General features: G+C 45.6%; 1 protein-coding gene across 1 annotated transcript in view; it reads left to right on the top strand.

Annotated features, from left to right (window-relative positions):
- Nucleotides 1-456: 456 nt before the first annotated feature.
- LOC306952503 (peroxidasin homolog) overlaps nucleotides 457-26216 on the top strand; it is a gene marked incomplete at both ends in the record, with an annotated part of 40069 nt that continues 14309 nt past the window's right edge. The window contains 10 exons of the mRNA XM_079543215.1: nucleotides 457-620; nucleotides 8802-8873; nucleotides 15821-15892; nucleotides 16142-16213; nucleotides 18956-19027; nucleotides 20419-20490; nucleotides 22022-22191; nucleotides 23510-23627; nucleotides 25188-25357; nucleotides 25814-26086. Coding sequence (XP_079399341.1) covers nucleotides 457-620; nucleotides 8802-8873; nucleotides 15821-15892; nucleotides 16142-16213; nucleotides 18956-19027; nucleotides 20419-20490; nucleotides 22022-22191; nucleotides 23510-23627; nucleotides 25188-25357; nucleotides 25814-26086 — 1255 coding nt within the window. The remainder of the gene's footprint in view (nucleotides 621-8801; nucleotides 8874-15820; nucleotides 15893-16141; nucleotides 16214-18955; nucleotides 19028-20418; nucleotides 20491-22021; nucleotides 22192-23509; nucleotides 23628-25187; nucleotides 25358-25813; nucleotides 26087-26216) is intronic.

The raw sequence follows: 26216 nt of genomic DNA, 5'->3' as shown, positions 1-26216 counted from the left end.
CCAAAGTTGTACTGTGTGCTGCGTTTGACAGAGGCTGTGAGATGAGATGCCATCCTTAGTCTGCAGTCTGCTAAAGCAGAAATTTTGGCTTAAAACTCGAGTCCAGGCTGTCAGAATCCCAGTGATTATTTTGGTCATCGTCCATAAAGATGCATTATGGAGTTAAGGATGCCTAAGGAGTTAACCTGCTGTTCAAAGTAAGTAACAAGGCAAGAATAAATAAAAAATTAGGACTTAATATTTCAACGCTGCAATTAAAGAGGGGTGGGAACAGCCTGATCTGCAGAGATGTACATAATGGCAGAGAGGGTGGGCGGTTGGACTGTCAAACTGCCTTAATTTAATTGCAAACACATGCTGATGAGTCCCCTCCTCCTGGACCTCAGGGCTGGGAAACTTTTTTTTTGTCAGCTCCCTGCAGCTCAGGATTGAGGAAAATACACTCCAGCAAACACCATGCTGATCAAACCTTCAGCTCTTCTGGGCTTTTGGTGCTTTCTCCTCCTGCCTCGTTCCTCCTGTTCCTGTCCTCCTCGCTGCCTGTGCTTCAGGACCACAGTAAGATGCATGCATCTGATGTTGGAAACCATCCCTGACATCCCACCTCAGACGAGCATATTGTGAGTAACCATTTCATTTCGCTGCCTTTCTTATCTGCTTGGTGTTCAGGAAATAAAAAGAAAAATGCCTTTTGTCCTTTATTTATTCATCCTTGCTGCAGGATTGTCTGCGCTTGAATCTGTTTCATGCTTTCAGAACATGAACTGCTTCTTTTGTCAGTAATTAATGGTTAATGGGGCAGTCAGTTGGGGAAATGCATACTAATAGTGCCACACTATCACTGGAAGACAGTTTTGGGAAATCAGGGGTCACAAATGTTAAAACTGAATTATAGAAAGGTACCCGGTTTACATTTCAGAAGGATATGGGTGTAGGGGAGAGAGGAAATACTGCAGTTCAGGCTTTTGTCTCTACAAAAAAAACCCAAACAACACCACAACAACAAAAAACTTAATTTTTCGTAAATAAAACCCCTTTTTTTCCTCTAGACTTTTAAGTTTTGGCTTTTCAGTTTGTATCTCAGCTGTGCAAACCAGATGTGAAGTTTATCAGTGAAGCAATAATTGGGGCATCTTGCGTTCCTTGAGAAACAAAATATACCTGTTGAGTTGGCTGTGCCTGTTGTGGAGGGGGCTGCTGGCTATAGCCATTCAGGTGGAGAAGGTGGAGGAAAAAGGCATGAAACATTTGCAGTAAGAGATGTTTAGGAGACTCTCAGGTCCAGGAGAGCACTTTCCTGTCGATGTATAGGAGTAAATCCTATGCTTAAAGGTGTCTTCAAGGTGCAGTGCCATGTGAGAGAAGTTCAAAGACTTCTTTTTTTTTTGTAAATAGCAGGAAAGACTTGTCAAACATCGATCTTAATGCTCATTCTCCTTACATCACTGCTGTTTATGAAACTTATCCAGCCCTGGAGGGTTAAGAAGCCTGTCTCTGTGCTCCTAACTAAATTTGGTCGCAGGCAGAACATCCGTAGCAGCGTGTCTCTTACAAACATTGCACTAATACTCTTAATGCAGTTTACCTGCTGACAACTTGATGGGGCAGGATGCTGGCACGATAGTAGTTGCATCCAGGTCTGCTTGGGTGGAAGGGGAACACAGAGGTTCTAGCAGTAGAGGCACACAGGAAAATGCCTGCACTTGCTGCAGCCGCAGAACTGCCACCTTGGACTCACTGTGACATGGGGCAGAACAGAATTCCCTTGAGGCATTCAAGGCCAGGCTGGATGTGGCTCTGGGCAGCCTGGTCTGGTGGTTGGCAGCCCTGCACATAGCAGGAGGGTTGGAACAAGATGATCGTTATGGTTCTTTTCAACCCAGGCTATTCTATGGTGTGTGTATATATAGAATCTGGGCATGCTTTCTCTCTAGGCTGGTGATGCTGCAGTTGCTGCAGTGTGATAATATCTGCTTGATGGTTTGTTGCATGCTTTTTGGGTAGTGGCTGTCTGCTCTGCAGTAACTTACAGTCTTTAACTGTCCAAACTGTTGCCAGCCTTTTTCCCCTTACAGATTTTTCTGCATCTTTAAGTATTTAACATGTACATACTGCTTCTAGCAAAGCAGTTTGCTGCTGCTTGTTTAAACATGTCTTACTGGGGAAAAATTTGGGTGGTGGGTTTTATTTTTTTGGCAACTTATTTCCGAGCTCGATAAAGCTTTATTTTCGTTCTTAATTCCAAACAAGACAGCATTTGTTGTTGCAATGAATAGCCTGACTGTGCTTTCTGTGAAGATTCCTCGACTGTAGAGGGAGAGAAATGTACTGTGCTCACCAACTTTTTTTCAGTACAGGAATGGTGTATTTCTGAATGATCTCAGACAACAACACACTTCATTCTCTTATGCTGCGGGGAGTAAGATGTGACTGCTTATCTGTGCAGCTTTAGTAAAAGCATTGGTAGTATCTGTTTGCAATGTATCTGTTTGCAATTCAGCTGACATTGAGTTTTTTCATGAAACTCAACCTGGACAGGTGGACAGATTTTTCCAGTGCACCCTATGCAGTCACCATACTTTTCTCTCCCCTGCTGTGTCTCATCTGCTAACTAGTTATCATGTGCACTGCTTGTAAATGGGCCATGATTTGCATACTTAACCATTTGGAAAGCTGATTCATTTCTTTTAATGTGCTAACTATAGCTTTGGATGGGGAACTGTGGTTTTAAGCATTAACAAAGTGGTGTAGGTGTGTGATATGAAAGTAGTGTTGTTACAATATGAGACTACTGTCTATATGGGCTGGTATTGCTGAGTGAGATTTACCTGGTGTATGCAGACAATCAGAAGAGAATAATTGTAAGTAAAACCCATACTGACAATTAGTGATCCCCATAGAGAGTGATACGAGCTGTTAGCAGATTGCATGCTTTTGTATGATGTACAGCAAGCAGAGACACTGACTTTCTGGCTGTCTTAGGATTTAATGTATGTAAATGCATTTGCCAGCAAGCATCCCATTGTATCTGTTATAAATAGCATTTGAATAATTACACTTTTTTAATTGTGAAGGATTAAAGAATGCTTCTTAACCAAGCCCCCGACTGCTCCAGCTTTTTGGTATGTTAATTTTTCTGCTGGGAGGAGAGCTGTTCGTTCTCAGTTTGAACACTGGGAGCGTATAGCAAGAATGGTCTGATCGTGGAGCTATTCAGAGTCAAAAATGTGGGATCGTGATATTTTCCACATTTGCCCATTGGTATGAATAGGACCAAGGCTGTAACTATGGATTCAAACCCCGATCGGAGGCTCCAGCTCTGTTCCCTTGCAGAGCAGCTGCAGCTTCCAGATGAGCGTTGCTTTGTAGTTGGAGTTGGAGACTTTCTGACTTCCGTGACTCCGTGCCACCCTCTCTGCAGTGCTCCTAGTGGAGCAGGGAAGTCTCCTCGCCAGCACACGCTGTGCCTCGACCAGCCCTGCTGGCAGATGGCCCCCAGGGGTTCTCGCCAGCTGGCAGCCCTTGGAGCAGCCCGTGGCCCTCTTGGAGCGATGCTGGGGTTGGCATGGGCCCAGCTCTGGGATTGATGAGCTGTTACTGGCTCCTCTTTGGTCGCCATTTCGCTCCTCCCTTCGGAGTCCCAGCTGGGTGCAGCCGAGGACCTGGCACAGTGTCTGATTTTAGCAACAGGCTGTTTGTCTTCGGTAACGATGCCTGTTGGTTCTATCCTGAGCAAAGAGTAGGACGGCAAGAATGGCTACACGTGTACAGATAAGCTGTAAAAATTCACAATGTTTTAACTGCAAGCGTATTTTGGCTGCTGTTTGTTCAACTGGAACACGATTCTCCAGATGTGATCTGCTGGTTACCGCTGGGATTCACGCCGTTTGTTTAGCCAGCAGCCCAAAGAGGGGAACAGCTGTGAAACATACACTCCGAAAATTTCAATAAGTCTTTAACCTTCAAAGCCGTTTGTTCTACAGAGTGACATTTAAAACAATAAACTTTGAAATGCGTGGGCATGAGTAGAAGAAATCTATGGAAAGAAGTTCCCCTCTGGCTGGCAGCTAATGGATTGCAATCCAATTATCCGTGGGTTATTCTCCTTTTTGCATTATGCATAGCACATAATGAATGAACGCTTCCAGAGAAGCATAGCTGAGGGCACCAGCAAAGACGATGCGGTATTTGGCATCTGAATGCATTGCTGGCATGAGCCGGAGGTGACCCAGTTGCTCACAGACCTGGTTGCTAATTGGGCACTGTGAACACGGCCAGCTTGACGAGTTTCTTTTCCTGTCGTCGCTGTATGTGCTGTGTGGTTGGTGGCTGCTTGTTTCTTCTCTTGCACAGCAGTAGGGAGGGCTGTGCCGGGGCAGGGTGCAGCCCTCGGTGTATCTGAAGGAGCATAACTGTGAGAGAGAACAACGCACGTTTGTGTGGGGAAGGTTCACTGAGAAAAAGGGTTCTTGGAAATGCTGCTCCCTCTGTGATGTCCATCGTGAGCCTTCAGTCTTTGGGATGAAGAAGGGGATTGCTCATTTCCTCTGTGTGTGATGGCCTTACGTGCAGTCATTAAATGCACACCCACACATTCTGCTTGTTCCAGGTGTGATCTCTTGCTGGCTACTTCTGCTGTAGTATTTAATTCCCATTAAACCTTTTTGAGGTGACCTAAGCTTTCTGTGTGTCCAATTCATAGCAGTCACTTCATCGGAAGGAAGGTCTTTAAAGACTTTTTTCCTTCCTAGAAGCACTGCACCATTTTTTGCTGAAGCCACTCTAACTCTCAGGGTTGTAGTTACCTCAGGTGTTTAGAACTCACTGAGCAGCCATGCCATCATCTGGCTCTCACCTGAGTATTTGTGCTTTCCCTGATTCCCTTGGCTTCACCACATCCTTCTTCCCATCCCCAGGAGTTTTTGCTGTGCACTCAAATGCAGCTTCCTCAGGGTGGGCTGCAGAATTGGATGGGAGCAGTTTGTATTTTTCAGTGAAGGAATGTCTTTGTATTCTGCGTTTGATGTTTGTGCTCTTCAGGAGCTAAAAAGCTGGTACTGATGCTACGAGAGACTTTGGATTGAAGAATGCTATAGCATTTCATTTAAGCTGACATAGTACTACTGCACTCTGAAGAAGGTATGTATATTTCCACACTCTGAAATTTTCTTTTACTGCTTCTGGATCAGGGTGAGAATACAGTTCAGGAAGAGAGCAAGCTGTCTTTATTTGATGAGGGCAATATTTCAAATAGGCAGTGCAAAGGAAATGTGCAACATGTTAAGAGTGTCCTGCTCTGTGCTGACATGAATATCCAAGAATAGATCTAGCTTGTTTGATTAGGATCAGACCTTGATCTCCAGGCCAGCTGTTAATACATAATAGTTTGAATTATCTGAGATGGTGAGGTCAGCTGTTTGCTGTGCAATCTTCCAACCTGGATGCGTGCACTTGAGTTGGAAGTGTTTGCTGCACCTCCTGTACTGGTGAAGCTGGAGGGGTGCTGAGTGGTAGGAGGGGATGTATCAGCAGACAACTTTTCACTGTCTTCAGAAGCCACCCAAAACCACTGCCTGGAACCAGTTCTGTGTGTGCTAGCTTGCATATGCTCAGAACAGTGTAGTAGGCTGAGTACTGAATTACTGACTGGTTCTTGACCCAGCTGACAAAGAGGGAGACCTTAAATATTGTGGGTGCTGAAATTTCTAAATCTGATTTCAGTAACGGCTGTGGTAAGTTCTTAATTAGAATCTGGTGTGCCCACTGCTCTGACTTCAGTGCATAAGCACTGTATGGTCTGTTCTGCAGTGTGGGGCTCTCTGCATTTATGTGCTCTTTTGTGTTTCATCCATGATCCTAGTATCTTCTCTGTCACTGTTTCCATGCTGCACGTATTTTCACTCCTTGCACAGTCAATATCTCAATGTCTTAAACTGGTACAAACCAAAATAGCAGAAACTTGGAGTCCCCGCATGGTCTCCTTCTCTCCCTTGCTGCTCGGTTCTCCTTGTAGGGATTTAGAGATGAAGGCTGTCATTTATTAAAGCCATTTGGGGGTTCGTGCATGAGAAGGACGTTCCGAGTTGGGTAGCTGATGACAGCGAGTCTGGAAGGCTTCATTCCCATCACAGCAAGGCTGTTCTCCCTTCCTGTCAGGGCTGTTTGGCAAGATGGGAGAACCTGCAGAGCTGACTGCTGTGCTCTGTGGTTAATACATAAGCAAGCATTCTTCTGACAAGTGTTCTGGCTCTTCTCATAAGGGGGGGATACTTGACTTAAAATCATGTTTAGGATGTCTTTCACGCTGTCTGTTCTCCAGGAAAAGCTGGATGGAACCTCAGTGTCTTAACCCTGTTTGTAAGGCGACCTTTGCTCTGTGTCATTGGTGATGGTTGAGTGGCTGCCACTTACCACGACCGCTCTGGGTTAAGCAGTGATTGCTGTGGCACAGCGTTAGGAATGCAAAAGATAGTTCAATGAAGCAAAAACACAAATTTCCCCAGAACTACAGTAAAATACCTCTTGTAGCTAATTATCTGGTTAGCTGATGGTGATAAGTGATTCACTAAAAGGCTAAATAGATTATGCAGAAATGGGAGATTGTTGTAAAAGCTGTTGATTGCTTTATAGGCTGTTAATTAGTTAACACAGCGATAACAGCTGAGAGGATCAGAAGGATTCGAGTGTCATTCTGTGAATACCTGCATCTCCCAGTCTGCTTGCAAATTCTCTCATTCTTGATATGCTTCAGGGATGGGGCTGAGCCTCCTGGAGCAAGGAAAGGTAAATTACTTCAATAATAGCAAGCCTGAGGTTATCCACATTGCCCAGCCTGGCATCCTGGCAGTGGTGCTTTGACATGAGGATTTGGGGAGATGTTCTGTAGAGCCACTCCGAATTGATCAGTGCTGACCCCAGGCTATGAATGCGTGAAGGATGTGGGGTCCTCAATGCAGATCCAGACTCCCAGCCTTGGAAGTAGGAAGGATTGTTAAATCAGAAGGGAATTCCACCTCCCCCTTTAGGTTTTGCACATTCCAAGGTAGAGGGATGCAAGTGGGAGTGAGGGAGCCCAGCTGCCCACGTATGCAGCAGCTGGGACGGGCTGGCACAAAACAGCTGTGCGGTGGGTCCCTGTGAAAGCACACTTGTTTGTTAAAAGAAATATGAAGCTCCCAAAGCAAGCACCCTGGGAATAGGGAGAAACAAGAGTTTCTGTGTACAAAGGGCTGAACTCCGCAGGGAGTGCTCTCAATCACTGTGCAAGCCAGGAATTTCCTGGTGCAGCCCTACATGGTGTTCTTTCACCAGCTGAGCTTCAGGCAAAGGCAATGGCTGGAGGAAAACACTGCAGATGAGCCAAGGTTAATTTCTGGGAAAGGGCAGGACTTTTTCTAAACCAGTTCTCTCGTTGCTTTGTTTGGAGCTGCAGAGTTACAGAAAGGGGAAAAGACAACAGAAGAGACGTCTTCCACTGCCCCATATTCTACCCATTCAGCGCTAAAAGGGGGGTAACAAGGCAGAGATCTGATATTTCAGTGTAACTTGAGTTAGACAAAAGTACTGTACGTTTTCTGCCTAAAATGTAAGAAAGCTCAATGGGATTTTTTTTTAGCATAAAATAACCTTTTTATTTTGTAAGATGTGAAATTAAGAAACGTTATGTCTTCAGTTAAAATCAGCCTTATTTGCTGTGCGTCTTCCTCTTGAATACTTTGGATGCTCACTCAGTTGCTTTCCAGCTACTTGCAGAGCTACTTGTCTCTTTCTAATCTTAATTTTATAAAGGCCCCAATTCTGGTTGAAGCCCATTGTAAAAATAATTGTTGAGCTTTTAGAAATGAAGCGTGGAATTCTTGCTTTAAAATGTGACTTCAGATGCTCTGTAGCTCACCAACAGCCCGATGGCATTTCAGAGCATTCATTCACTTAAAATAAGTGTCCTTAAAAGGCTGTTTTAGCTGTGTGTTCTCTAAATGTGATAGTCCAGGCAGCAAAAAAAAAAAAAAAAGGTGCTTTGGGTAGAAACTAACAGCAAGAAGTGTTGGTCAGTCTTTTGCAATTTGCTGTAATGTGCTGGAGCATGCAAGGAGCCCAATCAATGCGCATTCCCTATCGAAACGTTTCTACTTGCTTAAGTGGGTTAACCCACTTAGCTCTTATTTTATTATCTCATTAGCAACCAAAGAAACATGTTTTAGGGTTCCAAATCAATGCGGTTACATGGACAGCCCTTGAAATTTGCCAGAATCCCCTGGACTCCACTAATTCTAATTGAAGTTGGCACAGATTTGAAACGCAGGCAGCGATAAGCTGTTCGAAGTCTTGGAGCACTGTGAAGAAAAATGTGAAATGCTTATTATGTGAGGTTATTGGATCACGTTTCACCATTTTAGGACAAAGATCATTTTGTTGGGGTCCTAAAAAGTGGCTCCACATGGTGATGTGCATTCCTCTACAATTCAGCACGTATCGTTGTACGTGAACTTGGGGTGATAAGTAGCAGAACTTGGCTGCAATTCATGGAAACAAGCACTGGAGTCCTTTCAGCCTTTAGTTTTCAACAGGATGAAAATAAATGTTGTAGGTGTAGGGCTGTGCAGGCTGGTGGCTGACTTTGCAGGTAATGGTAGCCCACAGCCATCCATCCACATTACTCTCCCTCCTGCCTGCAGTTGTTTCCTCTGCTCCCATTGCTGTGGGCATGGCACAGACTCTCCCAGGAAACTTCTTCCCTTTGATGTTGATTTCTGCTGGCTCAGTTCTGTTACGAATGCACTGATTGTGTTTTCTGCTTCCAGAGATTTACGTTTCAACCACATCAGGGAGATACAACCTGGGGCCCTCAGGAGGCTGAAGAACCTCAACACACTGTAAGTCCCTCTCGGTGATCCTGCCATGAGGTTTTTTCTTTATGGCTTTTGTTAGCACTAGCTGCCATAACGGCTTAAAGATGGCCTAGGTTTTACTTAGTTATTTCAGCCAAATTGTACGTATCCAACTAACGTGTCACGATCATCTCTGCTCTACCCTGCATTGTGTGAATTACCCTTTTGAATCAAATGTGCGATCTGGTAACTTACATTGTGGTAATTAACCCTGTCTTTTAAAAGGAATGATTCCTGATGCATGCTCTACTGCCTGAAGACGTGTAGCTTTAGAGTAGCCCGTAAAAAGAGTTATGGCCTGGGGTCAAAATGATAGAGAGATGCATTAAGAGCTGCTTCGTTTTCACAGTGCTTCAAATGCATAAATCACATCGGCTGCTCTGCGTGATGGTACTGAAGTGAGACTGCATCCTTCCAAATGCCAGACTGTCACTGTGCTTTGCCTTAAAATAAACACTAGCACCTGCCTTATTGCAGACAGGGATGAGAGCGTAAGGCAGTCCTTTGGTTCTGCATCTCAGCCAGAGCAGGCATGCTGACACCACTGTGATGTACTGCTTTACTGACAAGTTTCTCACTCCGATCAAAGGAAGTAACAGGAGCCTTTGCTGCTTCTTGCTGCCATGAGGCTAAGGGTTTGAAGATAGATATGAGTACATCTGCATTGTGTAGCCAAGGAGCTGAATCCAAACCAGCTCCCAAATTAGAAACAGAACTGTGCTGAATGTAATTGGCCTGTCAAGGCTCAGATCTGATTATTCGAGCTGTAGCATGGCGCTAACGGCTATGAGATTGCTAGGTTTGAGCTTGAGCCTCTCTGTGAGGTGACCAGCTGGTTTAGGACTTTTGCACTGCATGGCAGACATGTTTGTATTTCCTGGCTTCAAATGTCTGTGGTTGTAAACAGCAAAAAAGAAAAAAGTCCATACTTGTTTTTTTCTGTCTGACTTTGGGAGATTTGAACCTGCTTCAGTAGAGATGGCAGTGCTGAAAGAAGGAATACCTGGGCTGTAAGTTCAGACAGCTGTAAGAAGCTGTAGAAAGGGTAAGACTACAGGAGTGCTCTGTCACTGAGACTTGTTTAATTGCTGTGTTTTAAAAATCGGTGCTTGCTAAAGTTTGTTTCACTGCATGCTGGGGATTGACTGGCCAAACCCTGCAGTGTGGCTGCAGGATGCCTGTGCCCCTGCTCACAGGGGAGGAGCTCAACTTGTAGACTGGTGGAAAATGTGATTTCCAGAACTCTGCTTGGCCAGAGTACAGGAGCAGCCCTCATTAGTATCTCAGACAGCACCGTGTGGTACCGAATGATTTTTGGTAATGACCAAAAATAATAAGAAAGATCCAGAAAATTAAATTGATGTATTTCTCTAACTGAAGATGACCATATTTCTTACCTCATCTGAGCTCAAAATATCGAGTGAAAAAATAGGGCCGGAGTTTGGAAGGCTTTACCTTATCACAAAGTTCTTCTGAGGCATTTTCCATCCTGCTCCTCCAGCACTGAAGCTCTCCTGATTCAAGAAAACCAGCTCTTCCAAGTGGTGTCTCTTGGCTTTCTGCCTCCACGTGCAACTGGATAGGGACCTCAAGGACAAGCCTTCCATGAGCAGATGCAAAAGGAAAGAGGATTGAATGTACCTTCCTCTCAACCCCCCACGACCCTAATCTCATGGTGATGGATGCTTGGGCAATAGGAGGGATGTGTTTTGTGCAGATGGTGGGCAGGCTCTCATGCTTTCTCTGAATAGTGTCTTACAGCTCTTACCAGAGCTAGAATACTGGGCTAGCTGAAAAACACTGCTCTCACAAAGTATGGCATTTTAATATTTCAGTTCTGAATATCAGCTGTTTTTATAAATGAAACCTTACTATTTAGATAGCAGCTCCTGTGCTCCGTTTTGTTTCCTGCTTTTGTCAGCAAATTGGGAAAATCAGCTATTCCCACACTCAGAAGTTACTGAGTTCCCCACTTGTGAGTGTTAACAGAAAGAGGCAGTCAGACCCTGTGCTCCTAATGCAAGGTTCTCTTGAGGAACTCTGGTCTGTCTAATTCCCACATCAAAACTGACAAGAGCTGAAGAATTTGCTGTTGTTTCCTACATGGTAACCTTTTGCCTCAGGATTTATATAGGTTTTCAAGTGATAAGTTTTTAAAGGTCCCGAAGAGATGTGCTGGGTAAATTTGGCCAGAATACTTGAAGCGCGTGACTTAGAGGACAGAGGAGCTCAGGTTTCATCTGTGGGAGCTCTCAGACCACAGCTATCTGCCGTGGGATTCTCAGAACTAAATGTGCCTTAACCAAAAATAAGGCTTTTGAAAGAGCCTTTTCCTGCAGCACTCTGACCTGGCAGAGGAAGGGCAGTACAGTTGGGTGCATTTTCTGTTTTGTGTCTCCATCCAGGCAGGATGGCTGTGGAATATTCAAGTTTGACAGTTTGTAAACCACCCTGATTAGGAAACCTTTGTGCCTTGCACTGGAGCAAGGACGTGAGCTGACAGAAGAGGAGCCTGTCCTGAGTGCCCATGGGGCTTTTTAAACATCCTGGGTAAAGTTCAGACCTTCCCCTGGCTCTCTGCCTTCCTCTCCCTGATGCAGGAGGTTTGATAAATTACAGAACACTACTTTAAAATTAAAAGCAGTTTGTATGTGGAGGAGCTGCAGTGATTACATGCTTCTGGCAGGGGACTCGTGATGGAGCAGCACAGGTAACAAGCAGTTATCTGACATCCTGCCCTGCTGAGAGCTCACTTGTCAGCTGTCTGCAGCGTTGTGTGCACTGGGGGAATTATTTGGGGCCCAAATTCTTGGAGCTGTAAGGCTTTCTCATCCCTTCCTTCTGCTTCTTAAAGACACAGAGTGGTTTTGAGTTGGAAGGTACCTTTCAAGGCCCTCTGGTCCAACTCCCCCGCAGTAACAGGGACACCCACAGCTCCATCAGTGCTCAGACTATTTAGGAAGCATCACGTAAAAGCAAAAGGCGTTCTGGTGAGCTCTGCAACTCTCCTTCAGATGCTGCTTGTGAAACACGCTGGGGGGGAGTAAGGGAGTAACTGATGGTGCTGTTTGGGATCTTCTGGTGCCTCATAGAACCGTTAAGGTTGGAAAAGAGCTCCAAGATCCCCAGCCCATCCCACTGTGCCTACTGCCCACCTCCCTCAGTGCCATAGTGCCACAGCTCTGGAACACCTCCAGGGATGGTGACCCCCCACCTCCCCCTGGGCAGCTGTGCCACTGCATCACTGCTGTTTCAAAGGAGTTGTTCCTAATATCCAACCTGAGGCTCCCCTGAGAACACAAATCCCTGTGAGCAGCCCGCATGTCAGAGCTGCTGAATCTTGGAATAAAAGTTTCCTTCTCAAATATGGGAAATGGCTATTCCAGATCATTCCGTCAACAAGGGAGAATGTATGGCTCAGTGTTAAGCTAGCTTTTTCTCCCCCTTTAAAAATACAGTGCACGATGATTTCTATTAATGGTGGCAGGAAAAAAGTAGCTGTTGTGTCACAATGACTGCAGCATGTGGTTTGTCAAATGAAAAGAGGAAAGGGTAGATGTTCTGAGCCTGAATTCTGTACTGTCACATCATTTAACACATGCTTCAAAATAGAAAAATGACTCACTGAATGCAACTTAAGCCTGCGCTTGGCAACCTGGAGACAGGGTGGGGAAGGGAGAGGGAGGGACAGACAGAATGTAAAACCTAAAGGAAACTCAATGTGAAATGTTCCCGTAGTGAATACAGGCCAGATCGCATGGTGCTTGTGTATCACAAGCCTCCCAGAAGAATTTTCAGGAATAAAACCTGCATGACTGAGTACATCTATTCATTCTGAACCAAATTCACCAGCTGTCATGGAGGGGAATGCACATCATTTGGCTGTCTTGGTAAGCTCCAGGAAATGTACTTCTGATACCTTTGATTTAGCTTATTTTGCTGCAGGGTACGCTTCAGACATGCATCTATAATGATCTTTCCAGCTTCTGTCTGCCAGAGCATTTATTCCCAGCAGATCTGGTTAGTAGCAGGACTTTGCTTTCAATTCTCCGTAACGTTACCAGGAATTTGGGCGTTTTGCTATGATTGCAGCTGGGATCAATATCCAGCTCATGCAAATCATGGCCAGGATTTTGCACGCTTCTTTGCCTGAGTGAAGTGCACAGGAGTCCAGGAACAGACAGCTGTCCACGGGCCATCTGAAGTCTTCCTGGGTTCCAGATGTGCTGTCTTGTCCATGGATTTCCCTGGAAGCAGCTCTTTGGAATATATGCAGCGTGATAGCCTTCATAAATTATCTGTTTTGAGTGTATTCCAGGACATATCCTTCTACTACAATAGGGAGTCCTGAGACAGGAAGCAGAGATTGCTTCTTCCATACACTCGTTAACCTTTAATCAGGCAGTGAATAATTCTTTTGAGTATCAGACGATGAGATAAGAGGTCGGCATAGCGTGTGCTATTTGAACTCCCAGAGTTGCTCTCATTTGGCTCAGATAACTGTCCTATTGCCGAGACAACAAAAGGGGTTTGATCAATGTTTTTCAGCAGCACCAAAATTCAATGGGCCAATGTGTTGCAATTAAATCTATAGCTTTCAATCCAGGTCTAAGCTCTCTGTGTTAAAAGGTCGGCCAAGGAGCTCAGGCTGTGGTGGACAATGGGATAACCAAGGCTGTCAGTGTGTCTGTCCACAGGGTCTGGTGCTGGCAGTCCTCCTGTTCCCTGTGAAATGAGTGTTGGTTGTATGGTAGGAGACAGGTGGGAATGACATTGGAACTGGCACCTGCTTATCAGCCCATCCAGCATCCTCAGAAGTGTGGCCAAGGATCAGATAGCAGGGAACAAGCTGCCTTCTTTCTTGTCTGGCTGCAGATGAAAGCATGCTGAGAGAGCAAGGGAAGGAGCGTGTGCAGTTGGTGCCTGTGTTGTCTTTGTCCCATAGGTAAATAGACAAGAGCCCTCTCCTGTGCTGCTCTCGAGCAGTTATTTCCAATCCTTGGGTGTTCAATTAACAAATAAACCTTTGGGTTGTTTTTCAGGGACTGTATTTCCACACAGCATATTTGGCTGTCAAAGCATGATAGCATGTTCCAAGAGCTTGACATCATTTTTGCATCCTTATGAGCAAAATTGGGTCATGTAGCCTCAACCATGTGTACAGAGCCATTGCTTCCAGCTGTGCAGAAACTTTCCAGCATGTCTCTGCCTTAACCTCTTCTGGTTGCTTATCCACAACGCTGACCATGTGCAGTTTGGCAGTGGCACTCAAGTTTGGGATGGCTAAATAACTCACTGAGAGACCACCGTGAGGTTTTCTTTCAAAACCTTACTGCTTTGACTTCCAAAAGATTAGGGGGGGCTTACACTCAAGTATCACATGTGCTTTTGGGACCTCTCATGCAACTCCCCACCTGAAAACAAGCTGGTGGAGGGTTGGTGCGGCTCGAGTGGCTGAAGGCAACTTGTGAAGCTGCCATAACACATTTATGCTTCTGAGATCTTGCATCCCTGGGGCATCTGATTGTATTTTCTTTACCAACGTGCTTTTTTCCGTTTCTCCTCGCTCCTTCGTTTCTTCTCTCCTCCCTTTACCTATACAAACCCTTGCTCCCAGGAAGGAGCCTTTGCTCATAGTACCAGAGGCTGTCTGATGTGCTTTCTACCCTCATTTCTCCATCAAATAGGAGCAAAAAATTGGGCTTTCCTGCTGGGAAATGACAGAGCTGTCTTCTCTTGTGTTGTCAGGTGCCAAATTGCTTCTGAGGGGCACATTTATCCCCAAAAAGGGAAAAGAATCAACTTGGAGAATAAGCTCCATGAACAGTCGGAACTGTTCTTACATTGAATTTAACTTGATATTGTAAGGTCTGACAGCTTACAGAGCGAATAGCAGCTTTTCCTTCAACACAGAAAAACAAATCTTTGCAATGTGAAGTTGCAACTCTCCTTTTTGTCCACCTCTCTAGTTAGGAACTTCAAAACTAAGGTGAAGCCCTTACTCTGAGCCATCAGGCTATGACACCCATCGGTGGCCACAGTAAGTTTTGCTGGATCTGATACTATGGGGAAAGACCCAAAGGAATGGTGCAGTGAGGCAGCCACGGTGTACAGTTAAATCCTGCCCATTAAAGAGCTATTTTTAAGTGATTTATTGAGGTTTTTGTGGTGTTTGGCTTGGCAGTGGTTGCATAAAGAGTTTCTGTAGCGTTCAGCTGTGTGGTCACCGCCGCTGTGGTGGTTACAAGGGTGAATTGCCTTTCTGGTGGCTGGCATTCATTTGCATCTACAGTCATGGCAACTGCACATAAAAACCAGAGATGCCTGCCAACATGATGCTGTTCATAGATCTTGTGTTAAAATCTGGCACAAGGCTCTCTAGATTGAAAGAGGCTGTTTGTGCATAGCAGCAGATACAGGGTCTGTAATATTTATTTATTTTTCATACGCACCAATTTGTATACGAAAGGGATTTAAACCAATGCCTTTTCATTTAACAACTCCTATAACCCGTGCAGTGGCACTTTGAACTGCTTTTATACAGTTAAAACCTGGCTCTCCTCACACAACCGTGCATTCCAAAAGCCTGTGCAGTTGTACAGAAACAGCAGCAACGATTGAATTTGGACCTCCCCTCTGCTTCCAGCTGTCTGTCTCCCTTCCCCTCATCCTTTTCCTAGTCTAAATTGGAACTTCTGGGTGAAGACCACTGTGGTGAAAGGTAGGGAAACACCTTTGAGTGTTGTATATATTAGAAGCACATGGCGACTCTGGACAAGAGATGTTTTTGAGTTATCTGCTGTGAACATCCCAGCTGTGGCCTAATAACTCTTTTAAATCTTAAATTCTATGCATTAAGGATTTCTGTGGCCACCCAGCAATACAAATGCTGTGATTTCACCAGCTATATTTTTGTTTCTTGCTCTGAACAGGCTGCTGAACAATAATCAGATAAAGCATATTGTGAGAAGATCCTTCGAAGATCTGGAGAACCTGAAGTACCTGTGAGTGGATAGCTCAGTAATCTCTTAACTTCTTTGAAATTTAAAAGCTCACTTCTAAAGTTCTCGAGTGAAGGGTGTGCTTTGTGCACTCAGAATTTCTGGATGTCGATGTTGTAACTGTAAAATATTGCCCTTGAATTCAATCAGAAAGCTCTGCTTTGGATTAAGGTTCATAGTTGTTTCCTGTGTCTTTTCAAATATGGCTGCTGTGTGGTTATTCTGATGCATTTCTCTCTCTCCTTTTCAAAGCTACCTTTATAAAAACGAAATTCAGAGCATCCAGCAACATGCCTTCCATGGGCTGCACTCCCTGGAGCAGCTGTAAGTATACATGATGTGTGCCAGAGCTGAGCTGTCGGCTCATCTAACCCGAATTCTGCACTTCCAGTTGTGGAGTGCACTTAGCAGACAGTGGGATGTCCAGCTTTGCAGCATTGCACTGGCTTCATCTGCATACAGCTGGTCCCAGTATTGATCTGAGGACTATTCCTATGACATCCTATATGTTTTAACCCAGTCCCAGGCTGCTGGAGCATAGAATAGCTCAGCTGTGCTTCCGAATACTTTTGCATCCACAGGCCTTCCAATGGGAGGGAAATACAGACATGTTTGGTGGCTCGAAATAGAGTGCAGCTGCCCCCCTGTGTTTGCTGTGACTCCTGGAGCACAGTGTAGGGCCTTAGGGTCTGGCTGATCTCTTCAATTGAGAGCAGTATAGTGTTTCTTTTTTGTTGGAAGCAAATGGATGAAATGCAAGCTGTGAGCTGGGGTTGGAGTGTTTAAGAAAGCGGCCAGGAAGGTGATGCCTGCATGCATTAAAGCATCTGGAAATTCCAATGGGGAGAAGATGATGAAGACAAAGAAGCTAAGTGATGGCCTTCTCTCCAAGCTGCATAGCACTCTGTGATGAAAGGAGCCTCGTGTGCTCTGCTGGCAGCTGGAGCCTGTCACAGTGAGGTTCCTGCTCTCCTGCTTATTGCAAATCTGCGTCATTTGTTCTGTTTGTAGTTTTGTTTTTAGACTGTTAGTGTTCCATGCTCAAGGTGAGATGGAAGGACTGAGCTCTGACACTCTTCTTGCGTCTTACTAAACTGGGGTTTGATTTTTCATGTAGGTGTCATGATATGTTACGTGCATGTAGGTAAATGTATGTGCCAGAAAGAATGTAAGCATGGGTGTTTCAAGTGCAGGCGTTATTTGCATCGTTGGAGAACAGTCAGCAAAGGTGAAACCACTAATTCCTGGATTGTCCCAGATGACACTTTGTAGGGCTCGAATGTGACTAGCAATTTTGCTACAAAAGGAGTAGAATTCAGCTTGTTTTCCAGGCTGACAGCAAAAGTGGAGGGAGCATAGCAGGATGTTCCAGCAATCTTAACACTAGCTGTGCCCCCATCCTAGTGTATGGGATGGGTTTATGGGTTTCCTTCATCCAGCTCTCCAGTGATGCCTGGGAGAAGACTTAGGAAGCGGATCCTGGCTGGGCTGTGCTTGCAGAGATGGTGCTGGCCATAGTGATGCTTTAACAATGAGCGTTCCAGACTTGATGTCATGAAAAAAACAACAAAACCACAAAACCAACAAACAACCCTCTGAAAAGCCCATCTGTTTTCAATCTCTCAGGCAGGCATGGTTCCAGAAGAATTAGCTTTGCTCAAATCCTACTCCATTTTCCTGTACTCCACAGGCCAGCTTTTCAAGGAGAAGTATAACCCAGTTGATAGACAGTGTCAGGTGTTTTCCTCAAGGTCCAAAGCAATGACAGCAGATATCTCAAACTTCCTACAGCACATGCATTTCCCTCTCCCCACACTTGCTCCCCACCACAGGATCTGAGTCAGTGCGCCTTGGTTCGTGCTCTGATAGCAAACCATGCATTGTCACCCCTTCCATTACAGATCAAACAGCCATGCGGAGGCTTAGGCAATTATTTCTTAGTGCGGTCAGCTACAATAGCAGAATGAGTATTTGTAGATCCATGATTAATCAGTTTCCACTGTGAAATTTATGCCTGTGTAAAATCAGGGGGGAGAGTTTTGGCAATGTTCAGAGCGCACTGAAATGCCTCTAAGGGTCAGGAACATTTCAGTTATGTTAGTCATGTCACAGCAGATGGGAAGAGGGAATCTCGGCTCTCTTGGTGTGTTGTTGCAGACCTCAGGTTTCCTTCCCTGATGGCAGAAGATGACGTGGGACAGTGCAAGAGATCTCCTACACCTGTGGGCAGCAGCTCGCTTGGGATTTTAGTGGGACTAGCAATACTAACCTTCATTAACAAGAGCAGGGCTGTTTACATTGATGTTCCGTTTAGATCATGGTGTTCCAGCTGACTGCATCTCTGTTTTTGGAGAATGTGTTTTCTGTCTGCAGAAGCTGCATAGCCTGATGGCAGCAGGTTCTCTTGATGTTTCTGTTCTCACTGTGTGGACTCGCTTGCTGGGAACTCCTGTTAGCATTGCAGAGAAATGTGTGCTGGAAAAGACCTCTGGGTGTCCCCAGTCTGACTTCCAGCTTCAAGCAGGACCAATTTCGGTTTTATCAGGTTTTTCAGAGCCTTTTACTACAAATGAATTGTTAGCAAACTCATGACCCTCTCAGAAAGGCTGACAAGTGTTTTATACCATGACAATGTATTCCACGCCAACAATCCAAGGGGAGGCTGAGGCATGAGGGCAAGGCGTGCGACGTAGCAGTTGCGGTGGCTGGATGGGGAGCTGCAGCTGCAGGCTGCCTGTGGGAGCAGCTTTGTCCTCACACCTAACAATGCAACAGGTTCATGGTGATGGTGGTGGCTTTGGGTTTAGAAGAAGGGCAAATCTGACCTGCTCAGTGTTTGCTGGAGTTTGTAAAGAGTGGGAGTAAATCATTTGGTATAGGGGAAATACAGCGCTGGTTATTTGTATGGGAAAGTTAGAGACAGTGAAGAAAAGGTTGGCTGCTGAACAGCATCTGCCCTGAGATGTGTGGTGACTGATTAGAGGATGTTGGTGCAGCGATTTGGAAAGATCTTTTGTCTTTCAAATTGAGATCTGTAACCTTGTCCTTTGTGGTTTTCTGTGGCAGCTACCTGCACTTCAACAACCTGGAAACCCTGGAGCCAGAGACGTTCAGTGACCTGCCCAAACTTGAAAGGCTGTAAGTAAAGATGTGACCTTTCATGTGAGCAAGGGGAGGGAAGAGGAAATTAACCTTTGTTTTCCATATTTTGAAGCGAAGTGTGGTGACCTCCAAAATGGAGAGAAATGGTAAAAGCATCCTTAATGATGCAGATTTTATGCACTTGCAAAGTAGGATGGTTAATGAGATTGGGAAGGGTTTTCTCGTCTTATGGTATGTTTCTATTTCAGTAGGGGTAAATCTGTAGAAAGTCAATTTTATTCCAGGTGTAAGGTCAGCATTAATCACTGCTGGGCAGTGTGGACAAAGTCACAAGGAAGTCTAACAAGAAAAACATGCATCCTACTTGGAAGCAGTGAGGAGTCAAGTGTTGTGTCTCTTATTCTCTAGTGCTGCTTGTAGTGACTGTATAGCCATCAGGAAAGGGACACACACACAGATTCCTGCTCCATAGTGAAACCAACAGACACTTCTTTACTGCATGCAAACATGCCTTGTGTCTGTGCGTGGGGGGAAGACAAAACTGGGAGATCCAAACACCCTCAGGATAAGTCAGATGTGGATCAGTCTGCCACGGCTGATCTCAGCCTCTGTGTTTGATCCAACAGAAATTCTGGATTTAAATTTCAGAGGAAGGTTTGTCAGCATCCAAGTTGGGCAGCTAGACTGTATGTGCCTGTACACATGTGTGTGCAGACAGCTGTGTGCAAGCACGCTGCTTTTGTATTTCTTTTCTGTTCCACCATCTACTACAATGAATTCTTACCTTTTGTAGATGGTCTTTTGTGAATAGTAGATGTAATGAATAACTCAATTTTCTCCTTTAAGGAGGGTTAGTTGTTCCATCCTGGTTGCCACTGGTGTGTTTCAGAGCAATCAGTGGTTGTTGTCTTTTTTTTTTAACTGGAGAGTTTGAATTGGATCTGCTCATGGAGTTGGCTTAGTAACACTGAGTCTGGGGGTTGTCTGCTCTTGCTGGAGCCTTGCTCCAGTGGCTGCCCCATACAGCTTCCATGTCTTGTGCAGAGGGGAGAAGAAGGTCTCTTTCAAACTAGAGCTGACCCAGGTGCAGAAATCACAGGGTGGGTCTGATCCACAGGGATTTTGTGCCCTTTCTCCTCCCTTTGCAGAGCTCGAAGCAGATTAACTTGAAGGTTCCAGTTTAAATCCGTGACATCACGCCTCGAGTCACCATTTCCAGTACACACCCGCTCTCTGCTTTGGTGTGCTGCATTGCACTCACAGACAAACTAAATCTCTGTAGCTTGTGGAAGCAAACACAGTAAATGTAAAAAGTGAGCTCCATCTTGGTGAGCAGCCTTTGTGCTTAAGCTGAGTTTTGACCCGGGATGTTACCATCTGCAATGCAAATAATGAATAATGTTTTGGCATGGGTTCTTCCATTGCAGATTCTTGCACAACAACAAAATTTCCAGGATTCATCCAGGGACATTCTCTCAACTGGAATCCCTCAAACGACTGTAAGTGAAAAACATTGCCTGCAAAGAGCATTTGTTTATCTTTGATCAGATGGCCAGGACCTGAGGAAAAATGTGCCTGGTTGGCAAAGCTTTCAGTTGTTGCACTTCTAAGTCCACTGTTAAGTTTATAAAACAGTTTTGGTTGGACGCAAGAGCTGATTTAACCAGTTAGTAGTTACTTCACACTGGTGTCTAATTAAAAGCTAGCTCTAATCTTCTTACAGCTCGCTAATGCCCCAGGAACGAGCATTCCTGAAAAGTCATCCCAACCCTCTGCAGCCCTACGTGCTCTGATCCCATAAAACATCCTGCAGAAACGTGGGATGTCCAGGCCGCACGTGGGATCTCAGTCATGTTTTCAGATTTGTCTTAACATGGAAGGAAAAAAAAGATGTGCTCAGAGGAGTGCCACAGGTCTTGGTTCTCATCCCGGGAGGGAAAGCTCTGCTGTGTTGTTCCCATGTAACCTGACAGTCTCTTAATCTTGCATTTTGATTGCTTATAACCCTTAGTACTTAGATTTGTTTGTCTTTTATGATCTGTGGAAATAAGTTCTAAGATGCTTTTCTTTGGAAGGGGGGATAAAGCAACAAGAAACAGAAAGAAATTTGGTGTTTTACCATGATTTTAAACTTCAAGAAAATAATGTGCTTCTCACTGTCTCACTACAGCCCTCTGATTTCTGCAGGCAGGTAGAATGCTTCATTTTTTGAACAGAGAACAGCTCATGAAACGTTGTCTGCACATGTCAGAGAAAAAGATGTAGTGTCTATAAAAAGCCCTGTCGTGGCCTCGTGTGAAATCTCACTTTCTCAGATGTTTGTCCATTAAAACATTAGGCCTTTCCCTCACATATTTATATGGCTAAGGCCCATCTACTATAAAACTGTCTGGGGAAGGAGACATAAGCTAATCCCCCAGCAGCCTCCTTATCCTTGCACATAGCCCTGCACGTCGTAATGAGGTCAGTGGGAGGAAAGGCGTGGGTGCAGCTGGAGGTCACCAGTGCTCCCATTCGACATGTGCTGCAGCAATAAAAGTCCTTACAGCGGCGCAGAAATGCTACAACCTCTAGGATCAGATTGATTCCATGCACACTGAAATCATGGAGGTGTTGTTGCTGATTTCGGTGTGCTCTGGTAATGGCTTAAGCAGGGGGATGCTGTTATTCCCATGTGTTACTCAGATGCATTGCGTCTTGCAGGCTGTCTGGTTGGTGAAAAAAGGGTGACCTTATAATGCATGTTGTGCTTTGTGCTCCTGCAAACGAACTGCAAGATTGGATTTTAGCACTTGGGCAGTTAGATGTGCAACGCTATGCATAATTGGGTTTAATAGAACGATTTTCATTTGAAACTGGGATAGCTGACAGACGAAAGATTGTCAGCAAAATCACTGACTTGGTTGAGCACCCTATCTAAATGTTGTGGGAATGAACTATCTCAGATTCTGCTTTGGGATACGATCAAATGCCAGGCAGAGCAGGCAATTGGGAAGCTGGGGGCTGACATGCCTTCCCCTGCTCTTGCAGGCGGCTGGATTCCAATGCACTGCTCTGTGACTGTGACCTGCTGTGGCTGGCTGAGCTGCTGCAGAAATATGCCGAGCTGGGCAGCATCCAGACTGCAGCCACCTGCGAGGCCCCGCGGGAGCTGCACGGTCGCTCCATCGTCACCCTGACTGCCCAGGAGTTCAACTGTGGTGAGTGGGATGCAAAAACCCCATGGCCCCAAAGCTGGGCTCTGGGCTTGGAACTGTTTTGTCCATCTGGGAGTGCTGGTGGGCAGTGGGCTGACCGTGAGCCAGCAGTGTGCTCAGGTGGCCGAGAAAGCCAATGGTATCCTGGCTTGTATCAGAAACAAGTGCAGCCCTGCATAGAGTTGAATTGGCACAAATGGGCTCATGATCTCTAGCACGTGGGAAGAACGGAAAAGGTCTGGAGACAGCAGCTGGAACAGACCTGCTGCTATGGACTGTGCTGCACCATGAGCCATTCCTGCCACTATTGGAAATTTGTCCTGCTTTAGGCATGGGTGCACAGTGGGATGCCTGTCAAATCAGCCAGAGCACCTGTGGTGGGAACATTTTGCTGGCATTGGGCTATTATGCTGGTTTTGTGCCAGCTGGGGAAGACAAATGATGTATAATGCAGCATAAAGCCCTAACAATGCACAGAGCTGATATCTGAGTCAGGATGGAGCCTGCTGGCATGAAGCTGACCCACCACTTCTTAGCAGATGTCAGCCAGCAGTGCAGGTTTGCACTGGGTCAGCATTTTGTGTCACGGTGCTTTTGGTTCCGCATCAGCATCCTGGAGGTTGGTCACCAACTTGCAGGCTGAAGAACAAGGCCACAGGCCTTTCACTGAGCAAGGTGGCAGGTTCTCTCTTAATCTTATGAATAATACAGCTGTTTTCACTGATCAGCATAGAGATTATTACACGAGTAAGTATTCTGCTGAAATGAGATCAAGTGCCTAAATTCCTTCCTATTTTAGCACATCCCTTGAATGTGTTTGGCTTGCTCAGTGCAGGCGTACATCTTAAAATGAAGCACGTAGTGAAAACCTCAGTTGAATAGGGTTGGCTCTATTCAGGGACATAATGAATGAAATTCTGTCAAAAGGGAAGCAGTGTGATTTGCAGAGAGCTGGCACTGTTTGGATGGAGTCAGCAGTCACTGAGAGCTGTGGGCTGCCAAGGGCATGAAAACGACCCGTGTGAGGATGCCACCAAATCTTTGCTTGTTCTGGGGAGCCAGGGGCCAACTCTTGATGAAGCAGCATATAGGGAGTTTTTGTGCCCTGAGTACCTGGGCAGAACAGGAGGCAGCCACTGGCACTCAGAATGGCCACAGCAATCCTCAATGGTACTTGGTTTGGGGAGCTGTTCCACTGCTGGCATTGTTTTGCTGATGCTGGTAAGGAGCGTTGGGCTGGGTGCTGGTGTGCTCTGCCAGGGCTTGGTTGCACTGGAGGTGGTTTTGTGCTATTGGGTTGTGTGAAAATGATCTTTTGCAGAAAGGCCTCGCATCACCTCAGAGCCCCACGACGTCGATGTTCTCTTGGGAAACACAGTTTATTTCACATGCAGGGCAGAAGGCAACCCAAAGCCTGCCATTATTTGGCTCCACAACAAGTAAGTGTCATACAATGAGCCCTGGGGTAGCAAAGGTTCCTACCAAGCCCTGAACTTTTCAGTGACTCCTGCAATTACAAAGGCTGTTTCACGCAGTGTTAAAGATACAGGAACGGATATTCCATGGATTGCTTTTACCTTCTTTTTAATGGTATTCTCTGATGACCGTGTAACCCAAGTTATCTGTATTTAAAATGTTTCATGTGTGTTGCAGTGCATTCCAAGAGTTTATAGCTCTCCTGCAAACATGCTCTGCGGGCTGAAAGCAATTGTCTTCTGATTAAAACAAAAAACAACAAAGTGTTTCACGTTGCTCTCAGCTGCCATGTTTGCCATTTTTTAACTGCTGAAATGCTTCTTGTATCTGGATTTTTTTCTCGCTGAAGGACCAGTGTGCTGGGTGTGTGCTTTTCTATTGAGGGGAAAATTACTGTGCTCCACTGAAAGACAGACCTTGCAAAGCAGTATATAGATGAATGTTCTATACAGCAATGCTGAAAAAAAATATGCCTATGCTAGATGCCAAATTTTCTGAGCAGTGCTACACAATAGAATATTCGGTGCTCGAGCAGTTACCCACTGAGGAAATAAAGTTCCTGAGCTGCTTTACGAGCTCCTTGTCTGAGGGAGTTCTGAATAGGGGCTGGTTATTAATAAAAATGATCAATGTGTGCTCCTTCAGTTAACTCCCCACTAAGCAAAGTTTCAGCACAGAGCAAAAGTTTACGTCTGAGTTAAGTCCCCCTGGAAGGAAGATTTTGCTGGGGAAATGCTGGCAGGCTCCCAAAAATAGCATTGTAAGAGGGATAATGATAATAAATGTTCAGCAAATGAGGTACGACTACAGTGAAGAGACATCAGAGGAATTAAAGAAATGCCCAGCAAGCATGTTAGTTTGCATAGTGGATTCGGCCTTTGTCCTGGTGGGAGTGAGGTCCCCTTTCCCTTCTCAATCATTTGCAGCCATCCAGGTCTCCTGCATGCTGGGATAAATGGGGTGCTGCAGTGAGACCTGCAGCTGCGGGCTGAGCTCTGGAGACTGGAGCCATTGCAGAAAGAGGGAAGATGCTTCGCAGCTCTTACATCCCAGACTGGAATCCAGGCTGCGGTGGGGTCCCGTGGTGCCTTTCTCAGATGCTTTTGTCTCCTCTAAGGCTCTTGGGCCCACTCAAATAGAAATGGCTGCACACAATAACAATATGCATTTGTTATTATATTTACATTTAGTACATAATAGGAGCAAGCTTTCTGAGCTCGGATGCATGGCAGTAGCAATGATGCTATTGCATGGGAACAGTATGCTCTCCTGATGGACTGTAAATGTCGCATGTAGTCAGCAGTGAGAGAGAAAATAGCTCATCCTGTCCAGGGAGTAAATCAGAGCTGGAGCTGGAGTTCAGTGCTCTAAATCATAACCTTTGCTATAAATGTCACGAAGTCTCAAAGCAGTGTCAAGGAACGCCAATTTAATCTAATTCACGCGAAGCCCCCTGGCAGCTTGTAGGAAGAACACTTTGGCTTTCCCCCTTCCAACTTTGCCTGTCTGTGGCTGTTTTTCAGTAACGAGATTGACATGAAAGATGACAATCGCTTGAACCTGCTGCAAGATGGCACCCTGATGATCCAGAATACCAAGGAGTCAGACAAAGGTGTCTACCAGTGCATGGCCAAGAACATCGCTGGGGAGGTCAAGACCCAAGAAGTCGTCCTGCGCTATTTTGGCACGCCATGTAATTGAACCTTGGGTACCCCTTGATGGCTTGGGAGTGTGGTTGGGGTTAGAAGTGGAGCTAATCTCTAAATCCTTACTTTATATGTGCCAAGTAATTCTTGGTGTGCTGGGGAGTAGAGTGGCTAATAGTATAATGCCATTTTGGGGGTGGTTCGTTCATGGCAGTTGGGAATTGAGAGGTTGGAGATTGGAGGTGATTTGGGAGTAGAGAGGAAATTTAGAGGCTGTGAAGAATTCTACAAAGTGATGGGGACACAGGAGTGGGGAAATGTCAGCAGCAGGGTATGGGGAGGTTGTGTGAAAGAAGTGGGGCTGGGGGCAATGCTGAGGATTTGGAGGTCAGGGAAGAGCTAGATGGATGCTAGCTGGGCTGCATGGAGAGTCTGAGCAATTTCTGTCCATAAGCAAGCAGGCAGCAGGGCTCCTGGTTTCTGAAGCACTCATTTCCTTCCAGCCAAGCCCACTTTTGTGATCCAGCCGCAGAACACTGAAGTGCTGGTTGGGGAAAGCGTCACCTTGGAGTGTGGGGTCTCTGGGCATCCCCACCCTCGCGTCAGCTGGACACTTGGCACAGGCTCTCCTTTACCACAGGATCCCCGCTTCACTATCACCAGCTCTGGAGGGCTCTTCATCCAGAACGTCACCTTCTCGGACCAGGGACAGTACAACTGCAATGCCAGCAATACTGAGGGATCCATCCGGGCGACGGCGAGGATCATAGTGCAAGGTGGGGAGCCCCAGGCTGGTGCCGTTTCTGGGGTGAAGTGCTCAGTGTGTGTTTAATCCCTGTGCATCGGGACTAGTTAATTTTTCATGCTCCTTCTGAGAATTAATCTGAGCTGGTGCTGTGATTTGTT

This window comes from Tetrao urogallus (genome assembly GCF_951394365.1).
Source record: "Tetrao urogallus genome assembly, chromosome: 16".
Lineage (NCBI taxonomy): Eukaryota > Metazoa > Chordata > Aves > Galliformes > Phasianidae > Tetrao > Tetrao urogallus.
This window is presented reverse-complemented; position numbering and strand designations above follow the sequence as displayed.